The following is a 24,586-nucleotide window of genomic DNA, read 5'->3' as shown; positions in this document are numbered from 1 at the left end:
GGTGTTTTTCATGGGTTTGCCAACGGAGGCAGGCTGAAGTAGTAAAAATGAATTGCATTTTGTGTTTTGCACTGTTGTATATGTCCTGATGATGGTTCGTTTTAAACAATGTTTAAGCCACTCGTTGCGTATGTGTTTTGCGAGTATGAAGTATCGATATATAATTCATATGCAGGAGAATGAAGGGGTGGAGTTTTTGTCTAAATTGTGATGATTGTGGTATTTCGTTTGAAACAATGGAAATTGTTGTTCAGCGATCCAATGTTTTGCAAGTGGAACGGTTTGCATGGGAGCATAATGTTAAACCGTCAGTATTTCAATCCGGGTTTTGAAACCATCGTCGACAGGTTTAGACGCATTTTTATGAATCATGGCACGGGAAATGGTGACTACTTTTCACGCCAATTACAATGATATATCGAGTGATACGCAAACTTGAAGTTGGTTTTAGTCGTTCCCTGTTGGGTGACGGCTACCTGTCAAGATGGAAAGTTTTGTATCAAACTTAGAAGACATTATTGATTTGCTAAATAGTAATATTATATAGAGTTACTATGGTAAATGTAAGAAACAGCAGATGTATATTTGTCATATTAGAATGCTTGCATTATTGATAGATTATAAGTAAGACAACATGAAGAACATATTATGAGTCCGTATGTTGTTGCTTCCCTTAATATAAGAAACGTACAAGTATCATTTATGTTAAAGAGTATTTTGTAACTTTAAAAGCAGTTAATATTGTTTGGAATTGACTTTACGACAGCGGCTTCTAAGCCACGCCCCCTGATATCAAGGGAGCGAACTCTGTCTATTTCCGTCAAACAAATAATGAAGCAATGGCGTCTCGCTACGTTTCGCTTTCCGATATTCATAACAAATTATCATAAATGTGACATTTCACTGCGAAAAAAATAGTAGTCAAAGGAATTTGTACCTGGCTGCTACATCGGAAGGCTCAATATAGCTTTAGAGGATGACGATATCTAACATTTACGGGGTAAAAACTATCCAAGTGAGAGAAAATCGGATACGGGATAGCCGCCATGTTGTCAACATTGACATCGATACAAAGGAAAAGCGTGTGTGTGACGCATACTGTAAATGCAAACAAGGGTAAGTATAACTTTTAATAACACCGGTCATTCTTACAGTATTGTTGAAACAAAGATTAAATCATCGCACAATATGAGTAAATCATAAATTGCCCGAATGGGGAACCCGGAAGTGACATTAAATGACAGTTACATGCCAGCTAACCTTGTATTCTATAGTATGAGCAGATATGGTTTATTAGGGTTATGCATAAAAAGTTTCAGTTCTCAGCGACTGAGCACTCCCCCCCCCCCTTATAAATAATAATGTTATAGTTGACAAGTGACAATCGTGGGTGATACCAATCTGTAACTTTTGCATTGCTCAAACATTCACATGCTTTGATTTTTGTTCTTACAGAAATTGTTGAACATGTTCACATACTCTGGCTGTAAAAGTAGACCTGGGAGGAAAAGAGCCCCCGGTGTGGGGCTCGAACTCACAACCACCGGAACACTAGCACGTCGCTCTGACCAACTAAGCTGACCGGGCAGCTGGTTCTAACCCACACACACTACCCTCCCCCATTATCCTGTTAAGGCTGATGGAGGGTCTCCTGCTGTTTACCGTTGCCACCATTAAAGTATTCTGATTGATGGATATAAGGAAGTCCCTTTGTTATTGTCTTCAACAAGCCGACCGCCACAGGGGACCTAGCATAAGACCAGAAACCGCCCCCCCCCCCACACACACACATGATATATGCCAGTCCAGGCAATGTCAACCGCAAGAGAAAACCAGTGATGATGTGATGACAAGTTTTACAATAATCGGTAGGACCTATTTTAAAGCTTTTTACAACATTTAGTTTTACTGTGCTGTACAAAAGTAATGGACTATTTGTCCAGAAAAACACAACAACCATAAAACATACAGTTAGCTATTATCTTGTCAATATCTCATTATGATATACATGTAGAAAGCAAACATCAAACGCAGTAGCATTTACAGCTAGTATTAAAATATTTAACAATACATGTAACTGATTTATTTTAATATTGGCATCTTTTATTTATTTCAGGAAAGTGTGGTCTTTTGAAGAGAGTTCTTGAAGTTGTTCAGCATGTTGTTTTGATGAATTCTTGGAAGGATGTACCTCTATGATGTTAGCTTCAGTTCTGGAGTATAACACCAGTTGTTACATATTTAATATCAGATATATTAAATACATTGTTGTTTTGCAAACATTACTTAAACTTTGATATTTCTTTGGTGCTTATGAATGATATTGTAGGTGAACATCTCTTTATTGCAATGGCAAATATATTTTAAATCATATAGCATTAGCAGAAGTTATTTTTCACTGTTAAAGCTGCACTTTCACAGATTGATCGCTTTGACAACTTACACAAGATTCGATTGCATTTATCATATTTTTGCTCGTTTGAAGAAGTTTGCTTTGTGATTTATATATTAGGTCTTAATTTAAAGAATGCCAAAATAATCCGATTCTGAGACATAAAAGTGTAAAAACAGAAATCTGTGAGAGTGTAACTTTAAGAATACTGGTAATCGAGTGTGCATGTGATCCGGAAGCTGAACATGCGATGAACTATCATTAGATATTGTAGATTTACGTAAATGGCACCAAATATAAGAATAACATTGAAATCGTGTACATGTTTGACTTGTTTTTTTATTCATAATAAGTCTAAGTCTTTACAGCACATGTTTGGCAGAATCAAGTTCTAATGAACTTAATAACTGATTCAAATGTACAGTGAAATAAATTGATTTATACAGAAAATAATACCTAAGCGATTCAGATCGTTCTGTTCTGTTTTTTTTTTTTGGTGGCTCAGATATTAGGTCTAGTTGGTGTGAGCTTGTCAAATACAGTAGCTGCTTGAGGGTCAGGGTTTTCTTGATTGGGTTTCCCGTCGACAAAGTGCTAATATGAAAATAAGGAATCTATGAAATGTGTCGAAATGACAGCTACAATAACGATTGGTTTACATAGTAACCATACAAGTAGATGAGATTCGGAAGCATGCGATGGTTCGGACAAAAATTTAGTTGAACGATATTTCCTGATTTACTTTGAAAGCAAAGCAGTTTATAAGCATACATAACGGTATCAACAAAAATACCTCTATCTTGAATGAATGTTTATAGTTTAAAAATAGTAAAACTAATTTAGGTCATGCACGGACAATTTCAGTATTCAATAATGTTTTAGCGGATTGATTCCCCCCACCCCCTTATAAGCAAATATGTAGTTTTGATCAGAAAAATACTTTTGTACAGACAGTATAGATGTTTCGCCTTTCATCGATCTTTCAAATTACCAAGTTCAGCTGTTGGTGAGGTCTTCCACAGATTCTGATCCAGCGCTTGCATTTTTCTAAATTACTCGCTGGTTTCGAATACAGAACGAATTGCACACTCTCTTTTGTCGGCCTGGCTACCTTGTATCCGAATTACAAGTGCCATGACAACACCTTTTTACCATAATACTTAAAAAGGCGAGGAAATGCCAGCGCATGTATATGACGGACTCTGGTCAGTTTGACGGACAAAATGGCGGATAGCAACACGGCTTATCAGCGCTACATTCTGATTGGCTGATAGGACCTGTCAATCAAATCCTGTCGTAAGGTCAATTGCACAGCATCGTCAGAGATATACAAATGTTTGTAAAAAGCGGCATCGCTGATTTTTAGCAGCATCGGCAGAGATTTATATACGCTTTTCAGTTATAAAAAGCGGCATCGCTGATTGATGGCGGCATCGCACGAAATGAATAATAAACTACAAGGTCGCATAACCAGCACTAGTAAATAAGTACATATTGTTGATTTGTTGACTACGATAATAAATTTGTGACGTCGTCAGCGAAAATGAGTCCTGTTGAGGTAATCACGTTACCGAGATAAAGCGAGATTAAACAAACAACACGTTTGCAGAGCAATTATCGTTTTGTCAATTAATTATTTTGGCATTATTTTAACAGCATTTACAAAGTCGACGTAAATACACTCTATAAAGGCTCATCACTCTGCTATCAGTTGATTATTGTCGATAATATTCATGCTGTCGACCTTAAATCCTGATTAATCGCCCATGATCTGAAGGTGTCGCTCTCCGCCATTTTGATGAAAACATGTCGAAATATAGACCAAAAATATGACGGTTTCGCCGGTTTATCTACACGGCATTAGTATGTTTTTCGGATTAATTACACGGAAACAATTATTTGGAAGGTAATGTATGCTTTTATTCATGTTGTCATCCTTTATTTAAGTATTCATTTGATGTTTATTTTCAATAACCTTTTGACAGTTTGACCCGGAAGTATTTTTTCGTAACAACAAACGGTTTACTAATAGCAACAGATATTATGGCGGAAAATTTGAAAAACACTTGAACAATTTATGAAAACGTCCCAGTTGAGTCAAGCAAGCACCATCCCTTATGAATCAAGTCAAGATCAGTTATTTCGAGAAGAGTTATTAGAAGTTGATTAGCTTCAATAATGCGCGTTTAGGGAACTTTTTTAACATTTGGATTTTCATTTTGTTCCCTTAGCGCCACAAGTTGACTGATTCATACCAATGTAAAATATATTCTTCGACTGCTACTTTACAATAACACTGCATTGTTAAATAAAAACACAAAAGTTATAAAATATAAATATAAAACATAAATTATTTTAGCCAATATTTTCTCTTATTACACTAGTGTTTAATGAAACACTTATTCAAATCGGCTTCTGTCAACAAAGTATCGCCATTTTGGAACTATCTAGCAGGTGCGCGTTATCTTGCCGCTCGATATACTTAGCGTTGGGATCTGTCATTCTTGGTGCGGAAAACAACAAGTGGGATATGGACGCGTAGAGTCGCCAAAACAAAAATCGTCAAAGACTCTGAAGCGGTTGTTTATACGGACTAGAAGTTGATAGACTTTATTTTCGTGAAGATTTGTGTCAAGAGGTTTCTGGTGCAAGTGATATAGAATTTTATCTGTCTGATTCAGAAAATGATTCTAGCCATGAAAGTTATTCTGTAAATGATGAATCTGATGATGATATATGTAATACAGAGACTGTTCAGTGTGAAAGTTTTGCCCATGATTTAGAACCTTCTGCAGAGATTTAAGACAGAGAAAGAAAACTGATGGGTTTTTTTGCTCAGACCTGCAAGTGTACAAAACTTTTTGGCAAACTATGCAGTCAAGTTGTCGATGGTCATGACATTACAGACTTACGAATATTTTTGGCTGGTTTGCAGACAGATGAACTTGATCTTGTAATCAAATCTGGCATGTTGTGCCACAGACAAAATGGCCAACAAACAGACAGTAGTAAACATAAACGGCAGGTGAGGGTTAGGCCCAGTCAGATGTTTTACATTTACAAGGGGGTTGAAGTTTGCCGTGAAGTATTCTGTTTCGCATACATGACATTCGAAAGGAGAAACTAAAAAGAATTGGTCGCTCTCTTGATAATGACGAATTGATTGCTTGGACTCATGGTAATACCAAAAGATTACCTCATAATGCACTCACATTCGAGGAAAGAGAAAACATTAGAAAGTTTCTCATCTGCTATGCATCTGAAAATGCAATGCCCCTTCCCGGAAGGCTTCCAGACCACCGCAATAGTAAAGTGTTGTGTTGCCATCTTATAAGTCACAAGCAGACATTTATATTGAATATGAAAAAAATAGATGGTGCTAGAAGTATTAGTCTTAGTACTATTACCAGAGTATTGCGTGGGTTGTGCCCACATATAGTCTTAGCTAAACCAAAAACAGACTTGTGTTTTAGATGCCAAACTTTTTGTTGTAATATTTCACAAAGTTGTGCCATTTCTGAAGATGATAAAATGACACTCCTTGATGAATATGAAAGTCATGTTGAAAGTGCTAGACATCAGAGGGAGCAATATAGAATGCAGTGCGATGACTCTAAAGTTACTTGTAGTGAAACATTACAGTTGAAGGTGTGCGTTGGTTAATAAATTTCTTTGCGCTATAGTTTCAGCTGTCTTATATCATGCTAAGAGATTTTCTAGTTTCTAGATTTTCTATAATTAAAATATTATATGTCGAAAGCTATTAATTTATATTTATTAACAGGCTGGATATTGTGTTATCGTTTTTTAGAATGTCTGTCTGCATCAGTGAAAGTGACTTTTACATATTAGCTAAGCTTTTTTCATGCCTGTGATGCTTGTAAATACATGTAAACTTTGAGTGTATAAATATTAAGAACTTGGATATAAATCTGAAACAGAATGAAAAGAAACCCAGATCATTTTATTTAACTTATATTTCTCCTTCTAGGCCATCAATTTCAAATATAAAAAAATATTAATTTTGATTCAGAGCCATGTTTCTTAGATGCAACCGTCCACTACAGCTGGGACTTTGCGCAGGAGGTCCATATTTCACACCATAGCCAGCAGGTAAGTTACTTTTTTCTATCAAGTACAAGCAAATAATAAAATGGATTTTTTTACTGACATTATCAACTTATTTCAAGAGATAAAAATTGTTAAAAGGATTCATTGTGCAGTGCTTTGCATGATGTACCATACTTGTGAGTGCCGAAGGGTTACTGCAGTAAATGTATGTTTCTACTTAAATTGCTTCATAGTGTAGTTATTGAATGTAAAATGCATATGTTAGAATTCTTTTTACATGATTTAGAAATTGTATCTTGCACTATTTCGCAAAAATGCTGATTCTAACTTCCAGATACTGTGGTCAAATTCAATGCAACCTTTTATCTACTGCAGGTTGGTCCCCTGTATTTCAAAACTGCCAGGAGATGTGAGTATTTGGAGTTTGCTGTGAAGGATCTGATAATCTAATTTATTGATGACTCACTACTTATTTTTGTCTGAATTCACTTTCTTACAGTATTAAATTGCAATATGTTCTATGTAATAATAAGATGACCTGAAGTCAAATGTTAATGATTGAGAATTGAAGGAGTGAGCATTAGCAAGAGAGCACATTTTATCAATTAATGTTTTACTTCATTCCAATTAACTGATTTAGAATGTAACGTTTCTCTCTCTCTCTCTCTCTCTCCCACTCTCTCCCTCTCTCTCTCCCTCTCTCCCACTCTCTCCCTCTCTCTCTCTCTCCCTCTCTCTCTCTCTCCCTCTCCCTCCCCCGCTCTCTCTCTCTCTCTCTCTCTCTCTCTCTCTCTCTCTCTCTCAATCTCTCAATCTCTCTCTCTCTCTCTCTCTCTCTCTCTCTTTCTCACTCCCTCCCTCTCTCTCACACTTCCCTCTATCTCTCACTGTGATTATATTTCTTAAAAAACACTTGGATGCACTTAAATGTGTAGCAGATTTTGGCACAGAAATCGATGCGATAGCTTTAATATTTGATAAAGGTCTGCGTCGAGGAGACAAATTCACAAAATTGAAAAGTCTCAAAAGCGAGACAAGTAATACGCTACTAACAGATGTTGTTTATTTTGGCCGATAAGCAAATGCAGATGCTATTGCAGGACGTTTCAAAGAAAGAAAATATATGCTCAGAGCTGCCCGCTGTAAGGTTTTTGCCGTGAACATTTGGTCATGTTTTATAACGAAGTTCAAGTAAGGCTGTATAGCTTTGAAAAGACGCCAACAGCCGAAAAAATGCAGGCCTTGTTAATGTGGGATCGACGTTGGACTTGAATATGCTAAGGAAAATATTGCCTGTAAAATTGGGTGGAGAAGAACCTTTCTTTTGAGAATGGTATTGTGCTTGCTTGGTATCGGGAACCGTGCAAACCTTATTGAAAATTGTCCTGTTGACGAAGCATTCATTGTAGAAGCAAAGGAATTTCTTGCCGATATAGATATAAACTGAACTGCTGTAGACAGAAGCTGGACTTGCCTTTCTCAATGGCGCCGTTTTGTTTGTCCACGAACCATCCATAATTTCAAGCAGGAAGACGAAGTTTACATACGGCTTGAAGAGGAAAGCGGACGGGAAAAACACATTTCATATCTTTATTGAAAAGGAAAAAGAGTATACAAATGGACATGTAGTCACTGTCAATGATTGGCCGTTGTTGGATAAGAAAGGCGGATATGCGACATTTGAACTCTTCATGTCGACCAAAGCTCGTTACTGATTCCACTTGCAAGAACATAGGAAAATTGGAAATGAAAGTTCACAGTACCTGCTCTGCATGTGAAGTTTCTCTCGTGTTTGAGACGGATGCCGTTATAAGGAACCGGAAACAGGATATGTGATTACCAAGACGTTTGATTTTATCTGACGCCTTCAACAATTCCGTGAGGCGCGCCACTGCAAGGTTCTGCCGAAAGACGGACTGAAATATGTGTTTTTGTTTGTTATGTTTATCGTCATAAAAAGCGTTTACGTATCAATAACAATGGCTTATTGAGTTTGAAAACAATGATCAACATACACGTTGGACTTATTTAACAATTCAAATATCATCCGTGTTATGACGATTTTAAAAATCTTTTCAAATTCATCTGACTCAAATGTCTGTTGGATGAAACACTTTGATTGCCTTTATATAATATTGCAAAGAACGTATTTTTCTATGAGTGTCTAAGTTGCATTTGTTGTGTTATAATAGCGCTACACAAGTTCATTTTTTACTTGTATTATGTTACATTAGATAATGGCAAATGTTAATATTATTTACCATAAAAATGATACTGGTTTAATTTGTTTTTAGACTGGAGGCCCCTAGGCCTGAAGACTTTAATAACCGTATCTCAGAAATTGCATTCGGCAGATCAACATAACATTTCTAACTTTTGGCGAATTAATGCGCGTACGGGCGTATCAATCCCAGCGCGGTTAGAAGTGTGGTGGTCAACGACCTAATCTACATTAACATTAACATCGAAATTATATTGTAAGCAATCTGCTCTTATAACTACGGACTGCTTTCTGCACATTAATAACCTTGTTAAAAGTAGCGCCGTTATGAGTTTTCTATCTATGTTACGCGGTTAATATAATTCGAATAAGCTGCGTTTTGCGTAATATAACAAAATTGAAATTATACAAAAGCAATTATTTTTATATCGGCGAGTTACAGAACGCAATATAAAAAGCAGAATCCGCAAATAGTCTCAAAATAAACGCGTTCGGAATCAAATAAATACATGTATTATACACCTGTGTCTAGATTTTGCTGCGGTATGTGTAGTTAAGAATAGAATCTGGGTCATCGCATTCGGATATGTTTATTCCCCGGAAATAAACCCCGAGAACACGCTAAAACCCGGAAAAAATATGATGCAATTAAATGCAAATTAGGCGTAATATATCAAACCATAATGTTTAAAATGAAATAATAATAATTCATTTTATCCTAAAATCAGTTATTTTGGTTTAGCTCAGTCATAAGTATATTTTCTATATTTTAGTTGCCTAAATCGGCTCTTACTTGACATTTTTTATTTAGATTGTTAGTTTGTACTTGTGTTTGTAAAATATGTGTCGCATAAAACCATTATCTTGTGTAAGTACATACTAACAACCTTTAACCATAACTTCCTGTGTAAATGCATATTATACACTTCATTCAAATCAAATTGCGTAAAGCGTTGAAAGGCTTTTGAACTGTTTGTTTCATAGTCATGTAATACCGAATGAAACGGAAAGTGTGTAAATATTTCTCGCATTTTGTCTCAGTAATTTCAGTCAAAAGTCTTGAGCATGTAACATATTTCATATGATATTTATAAACCAGTGATATAAATCTCTCCATTTTATCCACGAGTGACATAGGTTGAGGGCAATATTAAGATGCATCAATACACACAGGGAATATATAGTATGTGGGTGATTCGATCAAGAGGTATTTGGCGTTGTAGAAAGAAGATGTATTTTGTTGGATGCATTGCATCCAAATAATCTTAAGTGTAAACATGGAATTGTTATATTTCTTAAAAAACCCCAAACAAATTCTTTAAAATAACGCTTTCATTTTTAACAACTTAAGTGTCCCATAAATTGCAATTGCTCATAACACTTTTTACCTGTTAAATAAAACAGTTAAGGACATTTTTGAATTTAAGGAAAAGGAACAATTTAAAATTAAAAAGCTTCTGTTATATGACCCCAGATGACTACAGATTTACTAGATTAAATGCACGTGTTATTTAAAAATTACGACCATCCAATTCGACTAAATATAATTTCGAACCAATTATTGTTAAGGTATATAAACATTTTTACATATCTATTGAATACTAATTTTGAGCTTTAATTTCTTGAACTTTAGATATTTTTCTGTGATTTGGTTTCTGTTGTTGTGTTTACTAGTAGATTCAAGAGGGGGGAGGGGCGCACCAGGCATGCGCCCCTATACTAAAATCGTCCAAGTTTACCATTTATTTCCATATAGAAGAACAAAAGTAATGAGATACGTTAAATTGTTACTTTTTATTGGTGGAGGACCCCCCAAAGACCCTGCCAACACATTTTAACTAAGTAAGTTTGAATAAAGTCGAATCCTGGATCCGCCCCTGGTGTTTTCTTTGTTCCAAGTTTTTCACAATTCCCAACATTTAACGTTGACATAATGTTTCCTTAAATCTAACTTATTTCTTCACATTTTAGAATTCATTTGTATTTTTAAATAATTTTAAAAATATTTTTAAAAAAGAGAATAACATTAAATTGACAATCAAATAATTCAGTTTTCATTTCAACTAGATTATCAAATCTTCCTTTCCAATAATGATTGATTATTTTGGACCAATTGGATGGCGATATTTATCAAATCATATTGATCGGCGATTCACATGAAGGGTTTATATTATTTTTTGATAAGGTAATATATGTCGAATTGTTTTTACTTTTCCATTCGCCGAAAGAAAAAGTACAGCATTCCCTGGACTCGAAATCTTGGGTTCCCGAGTCTGTCTGTATGACTTATTGATTTGTATATATGTATATGTTGTCATGTATGGTATTTTGATAAACTTCTATAAACGAACCCTTGAACCGTGATTTCACTGCGTCATCAAATCAGTTTCGTTTTGATGAGATTTTCATAGCCAGATTTTGACGTGGATCTCAGTATAATGTCAGTTTCGATCACAGTCAATTTCTAGCCTAGTTTTGTTTAAAATGGATACATGTACGAATACAGGTATTGTTTTATCTACGTTTTTACATTTAAACTTTGGTCGATGCACTCATTGCAGCTTTTAATAGTTGATAAACGAAAGGTTATTTAATCGCAATAACCTAATTTCATGAATATTTATATATTTCATACCTTCACGTATTTTGATATTTTTATTATTGAATGAATCTAATGGAACTTTAAAATAAAAGCAAAACTAAATTTTGCATTGATTGTTAACTTAAATAATTAGCATCATCTCAATCGTCCAGATAAGTTTCATATCTCAGCTGCAAAATGTAAGGGATATCTCCTCAAAAAGGTTTTATAAATCTGTTTAATACTACAGTTTTACAAACACTTATCTGAAGTACTTATAAACGTGCTACCCTGTTAACATCATTATGTTATAAGTTAGCGTTTTTTCTTAAACGAGTATATAATATGTCTTTATAACGATTTATTAAAGAAGTAAAGCGTACGCGATATTTTACAGACCCTCCGAGCACTTTAAGCCAGGGCAGTTTGCTTGTCTCTGGAAACCAATCTATGACCGAAGCTGAAGTCCAATCACTGTTTTTGTGCAAGGAGGAGGTTATTCTACAAATCGACCCTTTCGTTGTGTCTGCAACACTTCGTAGAAAATACCCGCGACGATTTGAATCTGTTCACAAGAAAATCAACACATTAGCACTAACAACTGACAGAAGATACGTCTCCGAAGTTTTGATCAGCCACCTGCCACAAAACATTTGCTTACAGAACTTCGTATTTGTTCTTGAAGAATGTGATTATAAAAGATTAGCAGCAAAACTGTACCTTTCCCTTTTCAAATTGGACGCGGCTACAAGTGTTAATCATGTACATAAAACGACATCAGGTCAAAGGCCATTGTAATTTCTCGGTTTTGCGAGCTACACATAGGAGATGGATGATAAAGAATGGAGCCGGAATTAAAATTGATATAAACATCGTAAAAAACAAGAATCTCAATCTCAGGCGAACAATGCATGCGTTTGTATGAAACATAGTATCATAAAACAATACAACTTCATTGATATTGATAGTGTATATGTTAAATGAATAATTCATGAACTATTCTCTTCCTTGTTTAATGGATACCATTTTATTAATTTTGGACGATTTTCCCTCTCTGTGCAGAGTTTGTGTTTGCAGGTAGGATAAACTCATAAGGAACTTTAATAAGACAAATGAACTGCGTAATAAAAACCAAGTTAATCGAGTTCGACATGGAGTTCTGTCAGTTTCACAGTAAATATTAAGAATAGTTATGTTTAAAAATGGATCAACTTTCAAATACAGGTACTGTTTTTTTAAACAAAGAGTCGAACCCTTCATTACAGTTTATTGACATAGTTGATAAACTTATATCTATTTCAACTGCTTGTTATCTTGTTTATATTGGCTTAGTGATATATCAAGAATATCTGAGAATATACATAATATAACTTAACAAGTAGGGTTAATTGGAATCTGGAATGTTTAAAAGTATTAATAATTATCAGTTCGAATAAATAGGAAACTACTTTCTCTTGAACCGGCATTCAGCTTTTGGAAACCGATACGTTCAAATCGATTTAATTCTTTGTTCATTTCGAGGTCATACCAGGTAGTTAAGCAGAAGATAGCGTTGACTGAAAAAACTGACTAAACTCCTCGTGCACATTGTAAATCGTACTAAAAATATGCTTAGTGCATTTACTGGAAATAATAAATATGCAAATTTTGAAGTACAACGCAAAGTACGCAATTTAAATTGGGAATATGTAGAAATAATAAATAAATTCAGGTACCTGTTTTAAATTGTTTTGTACTTTTCAAGACATCAATGTTTTTCTATAAGAGGGATTTATTTCCGCTTTTTTAATAGTGAACGCAAATATTGCTCATGTTTAAGCGTTAAACATTCGGAACTCCTCGGCCATTTTTTTTTCAAAAACAACCTCGGATGTATGCAGGTACATCAGTTGAAGTAGTTTGTAAATTTTTGAATTATATCATTAATTAAATGTAGTGTTTTAGAGTTGTATTTATTGATCTAAGTTTAAATTGATTGCCATTGAATTGTATTATTGCAAACATATTTAAGATTCCCAAGAGTAATGTCACAAAGTTTAACTGCTAAATAAAATTACTACGCGATCTACTTGCAGCGGACTTAAACGTACCACTTTTTGAGTATGTAAACTGTCCAAATACATCCGAGGTTGTTTTCGATAAAATGGCCGAGGAGCTCCGAATGAGCGTTAAACTGTTTTTTAAAACATAGGAGTCCGTTTACATATTGTTATATGTTAGTGACATTGTTTGTTGATGAGATAATATAAAATTATCACTACTGCGTAATAATATCAGTTTCGTTTTTGATGGGAATTTCAAAACAAGTGCTATGAACAAATTTGACATGAATCTCCGACAATAAATTATTAGAATATCTATGTTAAAATGGATAGATTTACGAATACAGGTACTGTTTTAATTACGTGTTTACATTTAAACTCAGTTATTGTTGCAATCATTACAAGTTATTGAAATAGTTGATATAAAGAAAATATAATTTAACAAACAAGTTATCATAGACATTTCCCTCTTTTTACATCAACCAAACGACAATTCTCAAGCATGGGATATCATCGTTATCTCAGCGTTTTGTCCTTAATATGCAAACATGCTACTTTTAATAAAGGAACTGCAGATGAATGTTACTTTTACTTTTATGGGTAACTGTTTTTTTTTAAATGAACATGACTGCATTTATAAACCAATTCGGCGGTTACTTACAAACTAAAACTTATGTTGTTTTGGCCCTACTTACAATAAAAGGTAAATAGTGCTGTGTACTTTTTTGTGTTTATATAATTTCCGGTGGTATTGTTAAACATTTCCATTTGTTGGAAGGTAAAGTAAATTATTACATGGAAACGAAATACTGGGTTCCCAAGTATGTCTGTCTTATTAATTATAGTTAGGTAAGAGTTTAGCTTTCGGGTGTAACATATATATTCCTGTATCGCTATTTGATATAATTCTACTACGTAATACAATTAGTTTCATTTTAACGGGAGTTTCAAAACAAACCCTATGAACGATTTTGACATGAATCTCTGACAGTCAATTTTAAGAATAGTTATGTTAAAACATGGATAGATATACGATATACAGGTACTGTTTTAAATACATGTTTACATTAAAACTGAATGAGTGTTGCAATCATTACAATTTATTGACAATAGTTTATAAGAGAAGGTAATTTTGAACAAACAGGTTGTCATAGACATTTTCTACTTTTTACGTCAACAAAACAAACAAACGACAAACATCCCAGTCAAAATCTGCAATAATCGCAGGCAATCATAATAACCTTCAATTATCTCAAAATTACACTCTTAAAGGCAAGATTGATAAACTTATTGAACTTAAAAACAATAAACGGGACAATAGTAGCGACATAATTGATCTGACGATGCTTGGCTATCCCAGAAAGGGAAATTGTGTCAGAAAATGATACCAAAACTATATAAAAAAGTTATTGGCAATGTTCTGTGAAGTGAGTGGCAACTTCAATCAGTTGTGACAAACCATATTGGGTATACATCTTTTCAATTTTGTTTTTTTGAGAGTTGCTTAAAACAATCGAAAATAAAATCACAAGTATCGAGTTTGTTCTACGATCTGTTATACCTGTATCTACTGTGAGTCATTAGTATAGCATTTGCAAGACTATAGAAAGACCCCAATAGTAGATGTTTCTGCTTTAATATAACTTCTTACCAAATACATAATATATCCTTGACCTCAAGATCAGATCGGCACAAGGCAGATATACCTGCTTATACATAGACCATAACTTCAAAAGGCAGATTTGAAAAGTACTGCCATCCCATGGTACAAGGTATAATTTCGAACACTAAGTATTTTAACGGAAAGCATGTTTGAAATTACATAAATAATTTCGCATATTGTTTTTTTGTGTTTGAAGTTATTGAAATATAGTATCTTTTTATCGTATTTGGATTTCTTTTGTTGTGGTTTGTATTTCCAAGTCTATCGTAGTTCCGAATTTACATTTATCTATTTTAACGTATTTACATACGCTCTTGATTTTCGGCACAATAACATTTGCTATCAATTTGAATTAACAGGCCGATCTTTCGTGACCTCTGTCAACGTAGTTTGAAAGACCTGGGTAATGCGTATGTAAATGAAAGCACTGATAGTGCTGCAAGGCTTGAACAGTACAGAAGGGAGAAAATTGCACTGAATTAATTATACATTATTTAAATGAGTTCCCTCCCCGTAGGACCTTATTTTTAAAATTATTACCTTGACCTTTATCCCGATTACCCCTAGAATCAAAAGAAGTCATCTACTGGTCAGGCCCAGCCTCTAAGTCAAGTTTGAGGGCCAGGGTTGCAGACAGTGTCGAGTTATCACTCGAACAACCTTTTCACATTCACGGTCACTGTGACATTGACCTTTAACCGATCACTTCTGAAATCTATAGGGGTTATCTAATGGTCAAACTCAACCCCCATGTCAAGTTTTATGACCATAGGTTTAGTCATTGTTGAGTTATCACTTGGACAATATTTTAGCATTCAAGGTCTCTGTGACCTTGACCTTTGGGGGTTCATCTACTTGTCAGTCCCAGCCATCGTTCCAAGTTTGATGACCATTGGGCTAGGTATTGGCGAGTTTGCATTCAAGGTCACTGTGACCTAGACCTTTGACCCGAAGATCCCCAATATTAATAGGGGTAATATATTGGTCAGGCCCAACCTCATCCTCAACCTCCATGTCAAGTATGAGGCCCATTGGTATAGACATTATGGAGCTATCTCTCTGACAATCTTTAAGCATTTAAGGTCAGTGTGTCCTTGACCCCTTAAATCCATAAAGATCATCTACTGGTCGGGCCCATCCTTCATGTAAAGATTGATGACGATAGGTCTAGGCATTGTTGAGTTATCACTCTGACAAGCTTTGTCTACTTTTTACTATTTAAGGGCACTGTGACCTTGAAATTTGACCCGATGACCCCTGAAATCAATATTGGTCATTTACTGGTCAGGCCCAATGGTGATGCCAAGTTTGATGACCATTTGTCCAGGAATTGTCGAGTTATCGCTTGGACAAGCTTTGGTCTACCGACGGACTGACCGACCAGCCGACCGACATGGACATAGCAATATACCCCCTCTTCTTCAAAGAGGAGGAGGAGGGGGGGATTAATGAATAAATAAAGCCTTCATTACAGTTTATTGACATTGTTGATAAACTAATGATAATTTCACGTAAGCTTCATGATTATTGCTACAAACCTTTCCAAACAAACCTTTTTGAAACGTTGTTTACCTTCTATCGATTGAAGAAAAGATACAATTATACAATTTTGTTACTAGCTATAATTAAAATTAAAGTAATAAATTATTTATCATAGTAAATTTGAAATGAATTGTTTAACTAATAAAACCAGTTTAATTTTTTTTCTTACACTAGGTCTGCTAACTTACAAACAATAATTTGTAACAATTTACATGTCTCTATAACCACGATGCGTTGTTAACGTAGTTTAATTATTATGCTTTATTACAGACCTTCCAATAGCTACAGGCCAGGGCAGAATATTTGTCTCTCAAAAACAGTATATGACGAATGCTGAATTTCAAGCATTGTGTTCGTGCAAAGAGGAGATTATTCTACAAATCGACCCTTTAGTTGTGTCGTCAACACTTCGTAGAAAATACCCTCGATTTGAAAATGTTTACCAGATAATCCATTATTTGGAACCAAGTGACAGAGAAATCGCCTCAAAAATGTTGATTCGCGACCTGCCACAGAAGATTTGTTTTTTTGACTTTGTTGATGTTCTTGAAGAATGTGGCTATAAAATATTAGCAGAAAAGTTGTACCTTTCCCTTTTCAAACAAAATACCGATGTAAGCGTGAAACATATACATACATTGACATCAAGTCAAAGGCCAGTTATAAACGAAATGATTGATTATTGGAAAATGATGGTGGATGATGCACAGTTCACAAATCCTCGGCTTAAATTAAGCGAATTAAGAGACAAGTTTATCCTACAAATGAACAATGAAAGAAATGTTGATCAGAGACAATTTCTTGCTGACAAATGTGTAGCCATTATTGTCGCAGAAATCGATGCATTTGCTATTACATTTGACAAAGGTCTATACAAAGGGCATCTTTTTACCATAATGAATGGTCTCATTAGCAAGACAAGTAATTCTGTGCTAACATATGTTTTTTACTTTGGCCGGTTAGCAAACGCATATGCTATTGCAGGACGCTTGGATGAAAGCGAAAAAATGCTCGAAGCTGCTCGTTGTAAGGCCGTACACATTTGCTGTGAACTTTCGTTTATGTTTTATATCGAAGTGCAAGTAAAGCTACATAGCTTTGAAAGGACGCCAACAGTTGATGAAAGGCGGGATCTGCTTATATGGGGTAGAATGGGTATTGAATGTGCTGAACAGTATGGTAAAAAGACGTGGAGAAGATCCTTTGTATTAAGAATGGTATTCTGCTTGCTTGGTCTCGGGAACCGTGCAAACGTTATTGAAAATTGCCCTGTTGACAAAGCATGTATAACTGAAGCAAAGGAACTTCTTGCCGATATAGATAGAAACTGGACTGGCATAGAAACAAGAAGAAAAATGTTTTACTATCTTGCTAGAGGTAGAATAGCGGAGTTGACAAAAGAGTACCAAGACTCTCTGTACAATTTACAATTATCTATGAACCTTGCTAATGAAGGCCATTTTTTCGAATTTGGATCCATTTCAGCTTACTTTTATAAGATGAAATATCTGACGAATCAGACACTTAAACACACAGACAACACATCATGGAGAGAAACGGAGACAGAAGTGCTTGATGACATGATATTTGATGAAACAAGAAACAATTTTTTAATTAAATTCTCGTCATTTGACCAAAGTCTCAACACTATCAGCATCCGTACATTTGTTGAAGACGAAACCATTCCGAAAGTCAGGCTTAACTCTCCAGTAACATGGAATTCGACATCAAATCTGTCTGTTCGATTGCCATTAAGTGGCCGCACATCATTCGGCAATAGCGATGCAGATTCTTTCACGAAACCTAAATGCTTGATTTGCTCTGAACATCCGTACCATACCCAAGAACACTTACATCAAGAAGATCCAGATATCATAGAAATGTATGGCACATTCGATTCTTCAGAATTATTCATGTCAGAAACTGAAACGGAAACCCGAATTCCACCTGCCGGTCGTGACAGTGCTGGCAATACACCATGTCAAACAAGAGAAAGGTCTTCAGATTCCCAAGAAGATGATGAAAAAGAGCGAAACACGGGAATGGAACATTTAATTGTGTCAGAAAATCTGTCTTCTCTGGATAGCAACGATATGTTTGGTGATTGACATGGTACCTGCACTTTGCCTGATAGAGTATGTTTACCAGTATTCCACTTTAAAATAGACAAACAGTTTTGTAGAAAGTGAACGAGCTTCAGCCAGGACATACCAAGTACTTAAATGCAAGGTTTGAATCCGTGGTATTTGGATTCATGTTCTGCTTGTTAATGTTGGCTTGGTGATATATCAGGCTTGGTGATATATCAATCAAGCTACAGCTAGTCTCATATCTTCATAGCTTTCCTTAATGTTGTTAATTGAAAATACAATTGTGTTGTTGCTGTTGTTTGTTTCTCAATAAAAGAATGGACTCTGAGTAAGTTTTGATTCTAATTGTGTTTTGTTCGATGTGGTTATTAACCGGCCTTGTGAATCCGATGCACACATATATGTATTTCAGATGTGTGGTGACCGAAACTTATTTTGGTGTCATTTTAAAGCGTTTTATGTGCCGAGCAAGAATATGTGAAAATATACATAACATAACTTTTCAAGTAGGGTTTATTTGAACCTGAAATGATGCAAAATAATAGCTATCAGTAAGAAACAATAGAAAACTACTTTCTCTTGAACCGGAATTCAGTTTTTGGAAACCAATACGTTCAAACCGATTTAATACATTGTTTAATTCAAGGTCATACCAGGCAGTAAGGCAGAATCCAGTGTTGACTGAAGCGGCCGGAAAAAAACAACTGACTTTACTCCTCGTGCACATTGTAAATCGTATTAAAAGTATGTTCAGTGCATTTGCTGGAAATAATAATATGTGAATTTTCAAGTACAACGCATATTGCGATATTTAAATTTGGAATATGTAGAAATAAAATATATATTCAGGTACCTGTTTTAAATGGTTTTGTATTTTTCAAGACATCAATGTTTTTCTATAAGAGGGATTTACTTCCGTTTTTGTTTATTAGTGAACGCAAATATTGCTAAATGTTTAAGCGTTAAACTGTTTTTTAAAACATTGGAGTCCGTTTACATATTGTTACATTATATGTTAGTGACATTGTTTTTTGGTGGGATAATATAAACTTGACACTCCTGCGTAATAATATCACTTTCGTATTGATGGGAGTTTGAAGCAAGTGCTATGAACAATTTTGACATGAATCTCTGATAGTAAATTAATGAAATAATTTTGTTAAAAATGGATAGAAATACGAATACAGGTATTGTTTTAAATACGTGTTAACATTTAAGCTCAATTATTGTTGCAATCATTACAAGTTATCGACAATAGTTGATAAGAGAAGGGAATTTAACAAACAAGGTATCATAGACATTTCCTACTTTCAACGAAACGAAACTTCTCAAGCATGGACTATTGGCGTTATTTCGGCGTTTTTTCCTGAATATGCGAACATGCTACTTTTTAAGAAAGGGATTGCATGATGAATGTTACTTTTATTTTAATGGGTAACTGTTTTTTTATATGAACTTGTCTGCTGTTATGAAATGGGGTGGTCAGTGTATATAAACACAATTCAATGTTTTATACTTTAATAACGATATACATCTCATGATAGTAAACACAACTCTCTTCTGTACAAACGCCTGAAGCAGTAATAAGAATAACATTAGACAGTAGGCGGAGCCTTATATTTATTAGCAGCTCTGATTAATCATGGTAACATTCTGTATGAATGGAATACAAAACAGCTGCATTTAAAAACTAATACGGCAGCTACTTGCAAACTAAAAATTATATTGATTTGTATTGACTTACAATAAAAGGAAAAATAGTGTTGCGCATACTCTTCTTTTTCACACTTATTCAAATCTCATTTTGGCATATTTAACACTTCAGCTATGATATCAGCCATTCCAAAAGAAAAACACCACTGACCGTGTTTTTTTTTACATATGTGTGTTTATTGATACAGTTCATTAATAAAGTTATTTTAAACAATTATGGTCTCAAATATTGTCATATTCTTACAATCAATATTATTGTCCTGTCATTTTGAACGTTTGTTACTGTATTTACAACGGCTTTCATTTCATTTTCAAACAACTGTCCACTACTGTCATCTTTTAAGTAACTTCATTTCACTGTCATCTACAATCAATGTTAGCCCTTACGTTATCTACTTCGTTCTGACCCGACATATATACATGCATAACCGTTAGTTGTCCCGCGCTATCATCCAATTGCTGTATCTTGCAGCAACTTCTGTACTTGTTGTTTATATATCTGCACGTGTGGTTATCACCTAAACAACTTTAATCAGACACTTAAACTGTGATTTTCTGCGTCATAAAATCAAGTTCAAACGAGTTTGACGTGTCACAGTAAATATTAAGAGAAGTAATGTTTAAAAATGGATACACGTACAGATACTGGTACTGTTTTAAAAAATATGTTTACATTTCAACTAAATGCTTGAATCTGTCATTACAGTTTATTGACAAAGTTGATAAACAAATGATAATTTCACACTAGCTTCAAGTAATGTATATTTCTACAAACCTTAGCGAACAAACCTTTTTGTACGTCGTTTACCTTTTATCGATTGATGAAAAGATTGATAAAGATGAATGTTTGAAAAATAAAAAATATATAACTACATATCTTTGAATAGTTTATCATTTAATTAAAAAAATGAACGTCTACTAAATAACTAAGTTTTGTATTGTTAGAAAACAAACATTATTAACATAACCTCAATCATAAAAAATCGTAAGAAATATCTCCTCAAAATGTGTTCTAATCTGTTTAATACCACATTTTACAAACTCTTATCTCTTGTTCTAATACACTTATACATTACTCGGTTATTGTCATTATGTTTCTTGCTGAAAAAAGTGTAGCACTTATTGGCACAGAAATCGAGAAAGGTCTTGAGATTTCCAAGAAGGTTTTCAGAACAAGGGAAAGACAAGAGTATATAAGAACGTTTAAATGGGTCTGAAAATCTGTCCACTACAGACACCGACAATATGTTTGGCGATTGACATGGTACTTGCACTGCTCTTTATTGAGTATGTTTACCAGTATTTTACTTTAAGTTGCCAAACAGTTAATTATAAAGTGAACGAGCTTCAGCCAGGACATAGTCAGTACTTAAATGCAAGGTTTAAATCCGAGGTATTTGGATTCACGTACTGCTTGTTATCTTGTTAATGTTGGCTTGGTGATATATCAAGAATATCTGAAAATGTACATGTCATAACTTTACAAGTAGGGTTTATTTGAACCTGGAATGTTGAAAAGTATTAATTATCAGTTAGAAAAAATAGAAAACTACTTTCTGTTGAACCGGCATTCAGCTTTTGGGAACTTATACGTTCAAATCGAATCAATACATTGTTTAATTCGAGGTCATAACATGCAGTTAGGCAGAAGTCAGTGTTGACTGAAGCGGCCGTTAAAAAAACTGACTCCTCGTGCACATTGTAAATCGTACTAAAACTATGTTTAGTGTATATACTGGAAATAATAAATTAAGTACAACCCAAAGTAACAATTTAAGTTTGGTATATGTAGAAATAATAAATACATTCAGATACCCTTTTTAAATGTTTTTGTGTTTTTCAAGGCATCAATGTTTTTTTCTGTAAAAGGGATTTATTTCCGCTTTTTTATAAGTGAACGCAATTATTGCTTAATGTTTAAGAGTTAACCCGTTTTTAACATAGGGGATTCCGTTAACATATTGTTGCATTTAATGTTAGTGACATTGTATTTAGTTTATTTCTCTGTTTTACAAGCTACACGTATAAGAAGGGTGCAAAACAATAAGGCCGGAGCTATACAGCTTCTATTTTGACCAATGAAGTTTTCATAATTTTCAAATTAATTGACGATAAATCATAGTTTATGTGTCGGTTCTTATGGAACGAATCGCCAACATGTTTTGGCGGGAGAAAAAATGAAATATGTAAAAAATAATGTTAAAAACAACTTAAACAAGAAGAATATCAATTTCAGTTGAACCAAAATTGTATTTGCATAACATGTTTTATAAAGCAATACAACTTCATTGAAATTTATACGTAACTATGAATGTTATACTGATAGATTTGTTTAACATCATATATGTTTGAATGTATATAATTATAACGTATTATCATTAACTAAATATGTTTCTCATTTGCTTGCCCATTGGTTATGTTATCATCTTGTAGTGAATATAGACTGGCCTCCTATCTCACTCACTTACTCTCTCTCTCTTTCGCCTTCTCTCTCTCTCTCTCTCTCTCACTCTCTCTCTCTCTCTTCCTCTCCCTCATTTCTCTCTCTCTCTCTCACTCTCTCTCTCAAACAGACGTCAAAATAAACAATACACTATAGTTAAAAATAATGTTTTGTTACTCAAGCATAATAATAAACGAAGCTTTCACATCACTCATACGTTTAAAGGTATCTGTTTTGATATTTTAATATGAACTTGGCTACTTATAAAAGCCAATTCGGCGGTTTCTTACTAAGTAAGAATTATTTTTAATTTGGCCAAACGTTCAATTTAAGGTACAGAGTGCTGTATAATATCTGTGTTTATACTATTCTTCGGTGGTATTGTTTTACATTTTCATTCGGCGGATGGTAAAGTAAAACATTTCATGCAATCGAAATCCTGGGTTCTCAATTGTCTGTCTTATCGATTTTGATGAGATAATAAAAAACTGACATTACAGCGTAATAATATCAGTTTCGTTTTAATGGGAGGCACTTAACAAGCGCTCTGAACATTTGTGACATGAATCTCTGACAGTCAATTTTAAGCATAGTTTTGTAAAAATTGGATAGTTATTCAATTACAGGTACTGTTTTAAACACATGTTTACATTAAAACTCAATGGTTGATGCAATTATTATTATTGACAATAGTTGATAAGATAAAGATAAGAGAAGGGAATTTAACAAACAAGTTATCATAGATATTTCCTACGTTTTACATCAACAAAACGAACAAACGACAAACATCCTAGTCAAAATCTGCAATAATTGCAGGCGATCATAAAAACCTTCTAAGTATTTCATAATTAACCTCTTAAAGGCAGGTTTGATAACCTTATTTTACTTAAAAAACAGTAAACGGGACAATAGTAGGGACACAATTGATATGATGATACTTCGCTATCTCAGAAAGGGAAATAATGTCAGACAATGATACCAAAACTATATAAAAAAGTTATTGGAAATGTTCTGTGAAGTGAGTACCAACTTCAATCAGTTGTGAGAAACCATATTGGGTATACATCTATTCAATCTTGTTTATTGAGAGTTGCTTGAAACAATCGAAAATAAAATCACAAGTATCGAGTTTGTTCTACGAACTGTAATACCTGTATCTACTGCGAATCATTAATAATAAACAACACTACTGTCTAGCATTTGCAAGACGATAGAAAGACCAAAATAGTAGATTTTTCTGCTTTACAATAACTTCTTACCAAATGCATTCTATATCGTTGACCTCAAGATCAGATAGACACAAGGTAGAAATCCCTGCTTAACATAAACCATAACTCAGGCTGGCTTGAAAAGATCTGCCATCCCATGGGATTGGGTATGATTTTGAACATTAAGTATTGTTAGGGAAAACACGTTTGAGCTTACATAAATGATTTCACATAGATTTTCGTTATTGAAATTTAGTATTATTTTATCGTCTTTAGGTTTCTCCTGTTGTGTTTTGTATTTCCAAGTCTATCGCAGTTCCGAATTTACATTTAACTCATTTTAACGTATTTGCATACGCTCATGATTTCCTGTACGATACGATAACATTTTCTATCAATTTGAATAAACAGGCCGATCTTTCGTGACCGCTGTAAACGTTATTTGAAAGACCTGGGTCATGCATATGTAAATGAAAGCACATGTTTCTTGATGTCAAAAGGTGTAGCACTTATTGGCACATAAATCGAGAAAGGTCTCAGGAAGGCTATTAGAACGAGGGAAACACAAGAGTATATAAGAACATTTAAATGTTTTCCTTTTTACTTATACAGTACTCTGT

At 34.3% G+C, this 24,586-nt stretch overlaps 1 protein-coding gene across 3 annotated transcripts; it reads left to right on the top strand.

The window, feature by feature from the left end:
- The first annotated feature begins 11,074 nt into the window (after nt 1-11,074).
- Nucleotides 11,075-18,919, top strand: LOC128226990 (uncharacterized). 3 transcript variants are annotated; one of them, XM_052937142.1, is made up of 3 exons: nt 11,075-11,190; nt 11,663-12,489; nt 16,783-18,919. In XM_052937142.1, exons 2-3 carry the CDS (start codon nt 12,468-12,470, stop codon nt 18,618-18,620), a joined length of 1,860 nt encoding a protein of 619 aa, XP_052793102.1. In that variant the 5' UTR covers nt 11,075-11,190; nt 11,663-12,467; the 3' UTR covers nt 18,621-18,919. The 3 variants fall into 3 exon arrangements, with proteins under 3 accessions (XP_052793102.1, XP_052793101.1, XP_052793103.1); XM_052937141.1 differs by having other exon boundaries at nt 11,663-13,654; XM_052937143.1 differs by lacking the exons at nt 11,075-11,190; nt 11,663-12,489 and adding an exon at nt 13,801-14,349.
- Nucleotides 18,920-24,586: the final 5,667 nt, after the last annotated feature.

The sequence above is a fragment of the Mya arenaria genome, chromosome 3 (genome assembly GCF_026914265.1).
Source record: "Mya arenaria isolate MELC-2E11 chromosome 3, ASM2691426v1".
NCBI classification, from domain to species: Eukaryota; Metazoa; Mollusca; class Bivalvia; order Myida; family Myidae; genus Mya; species Mya arenaria.
Note: the sequence above shows the minus strand (reverse complement) of the source record. Positions and strands in the feature narration are given on the sequence as shown.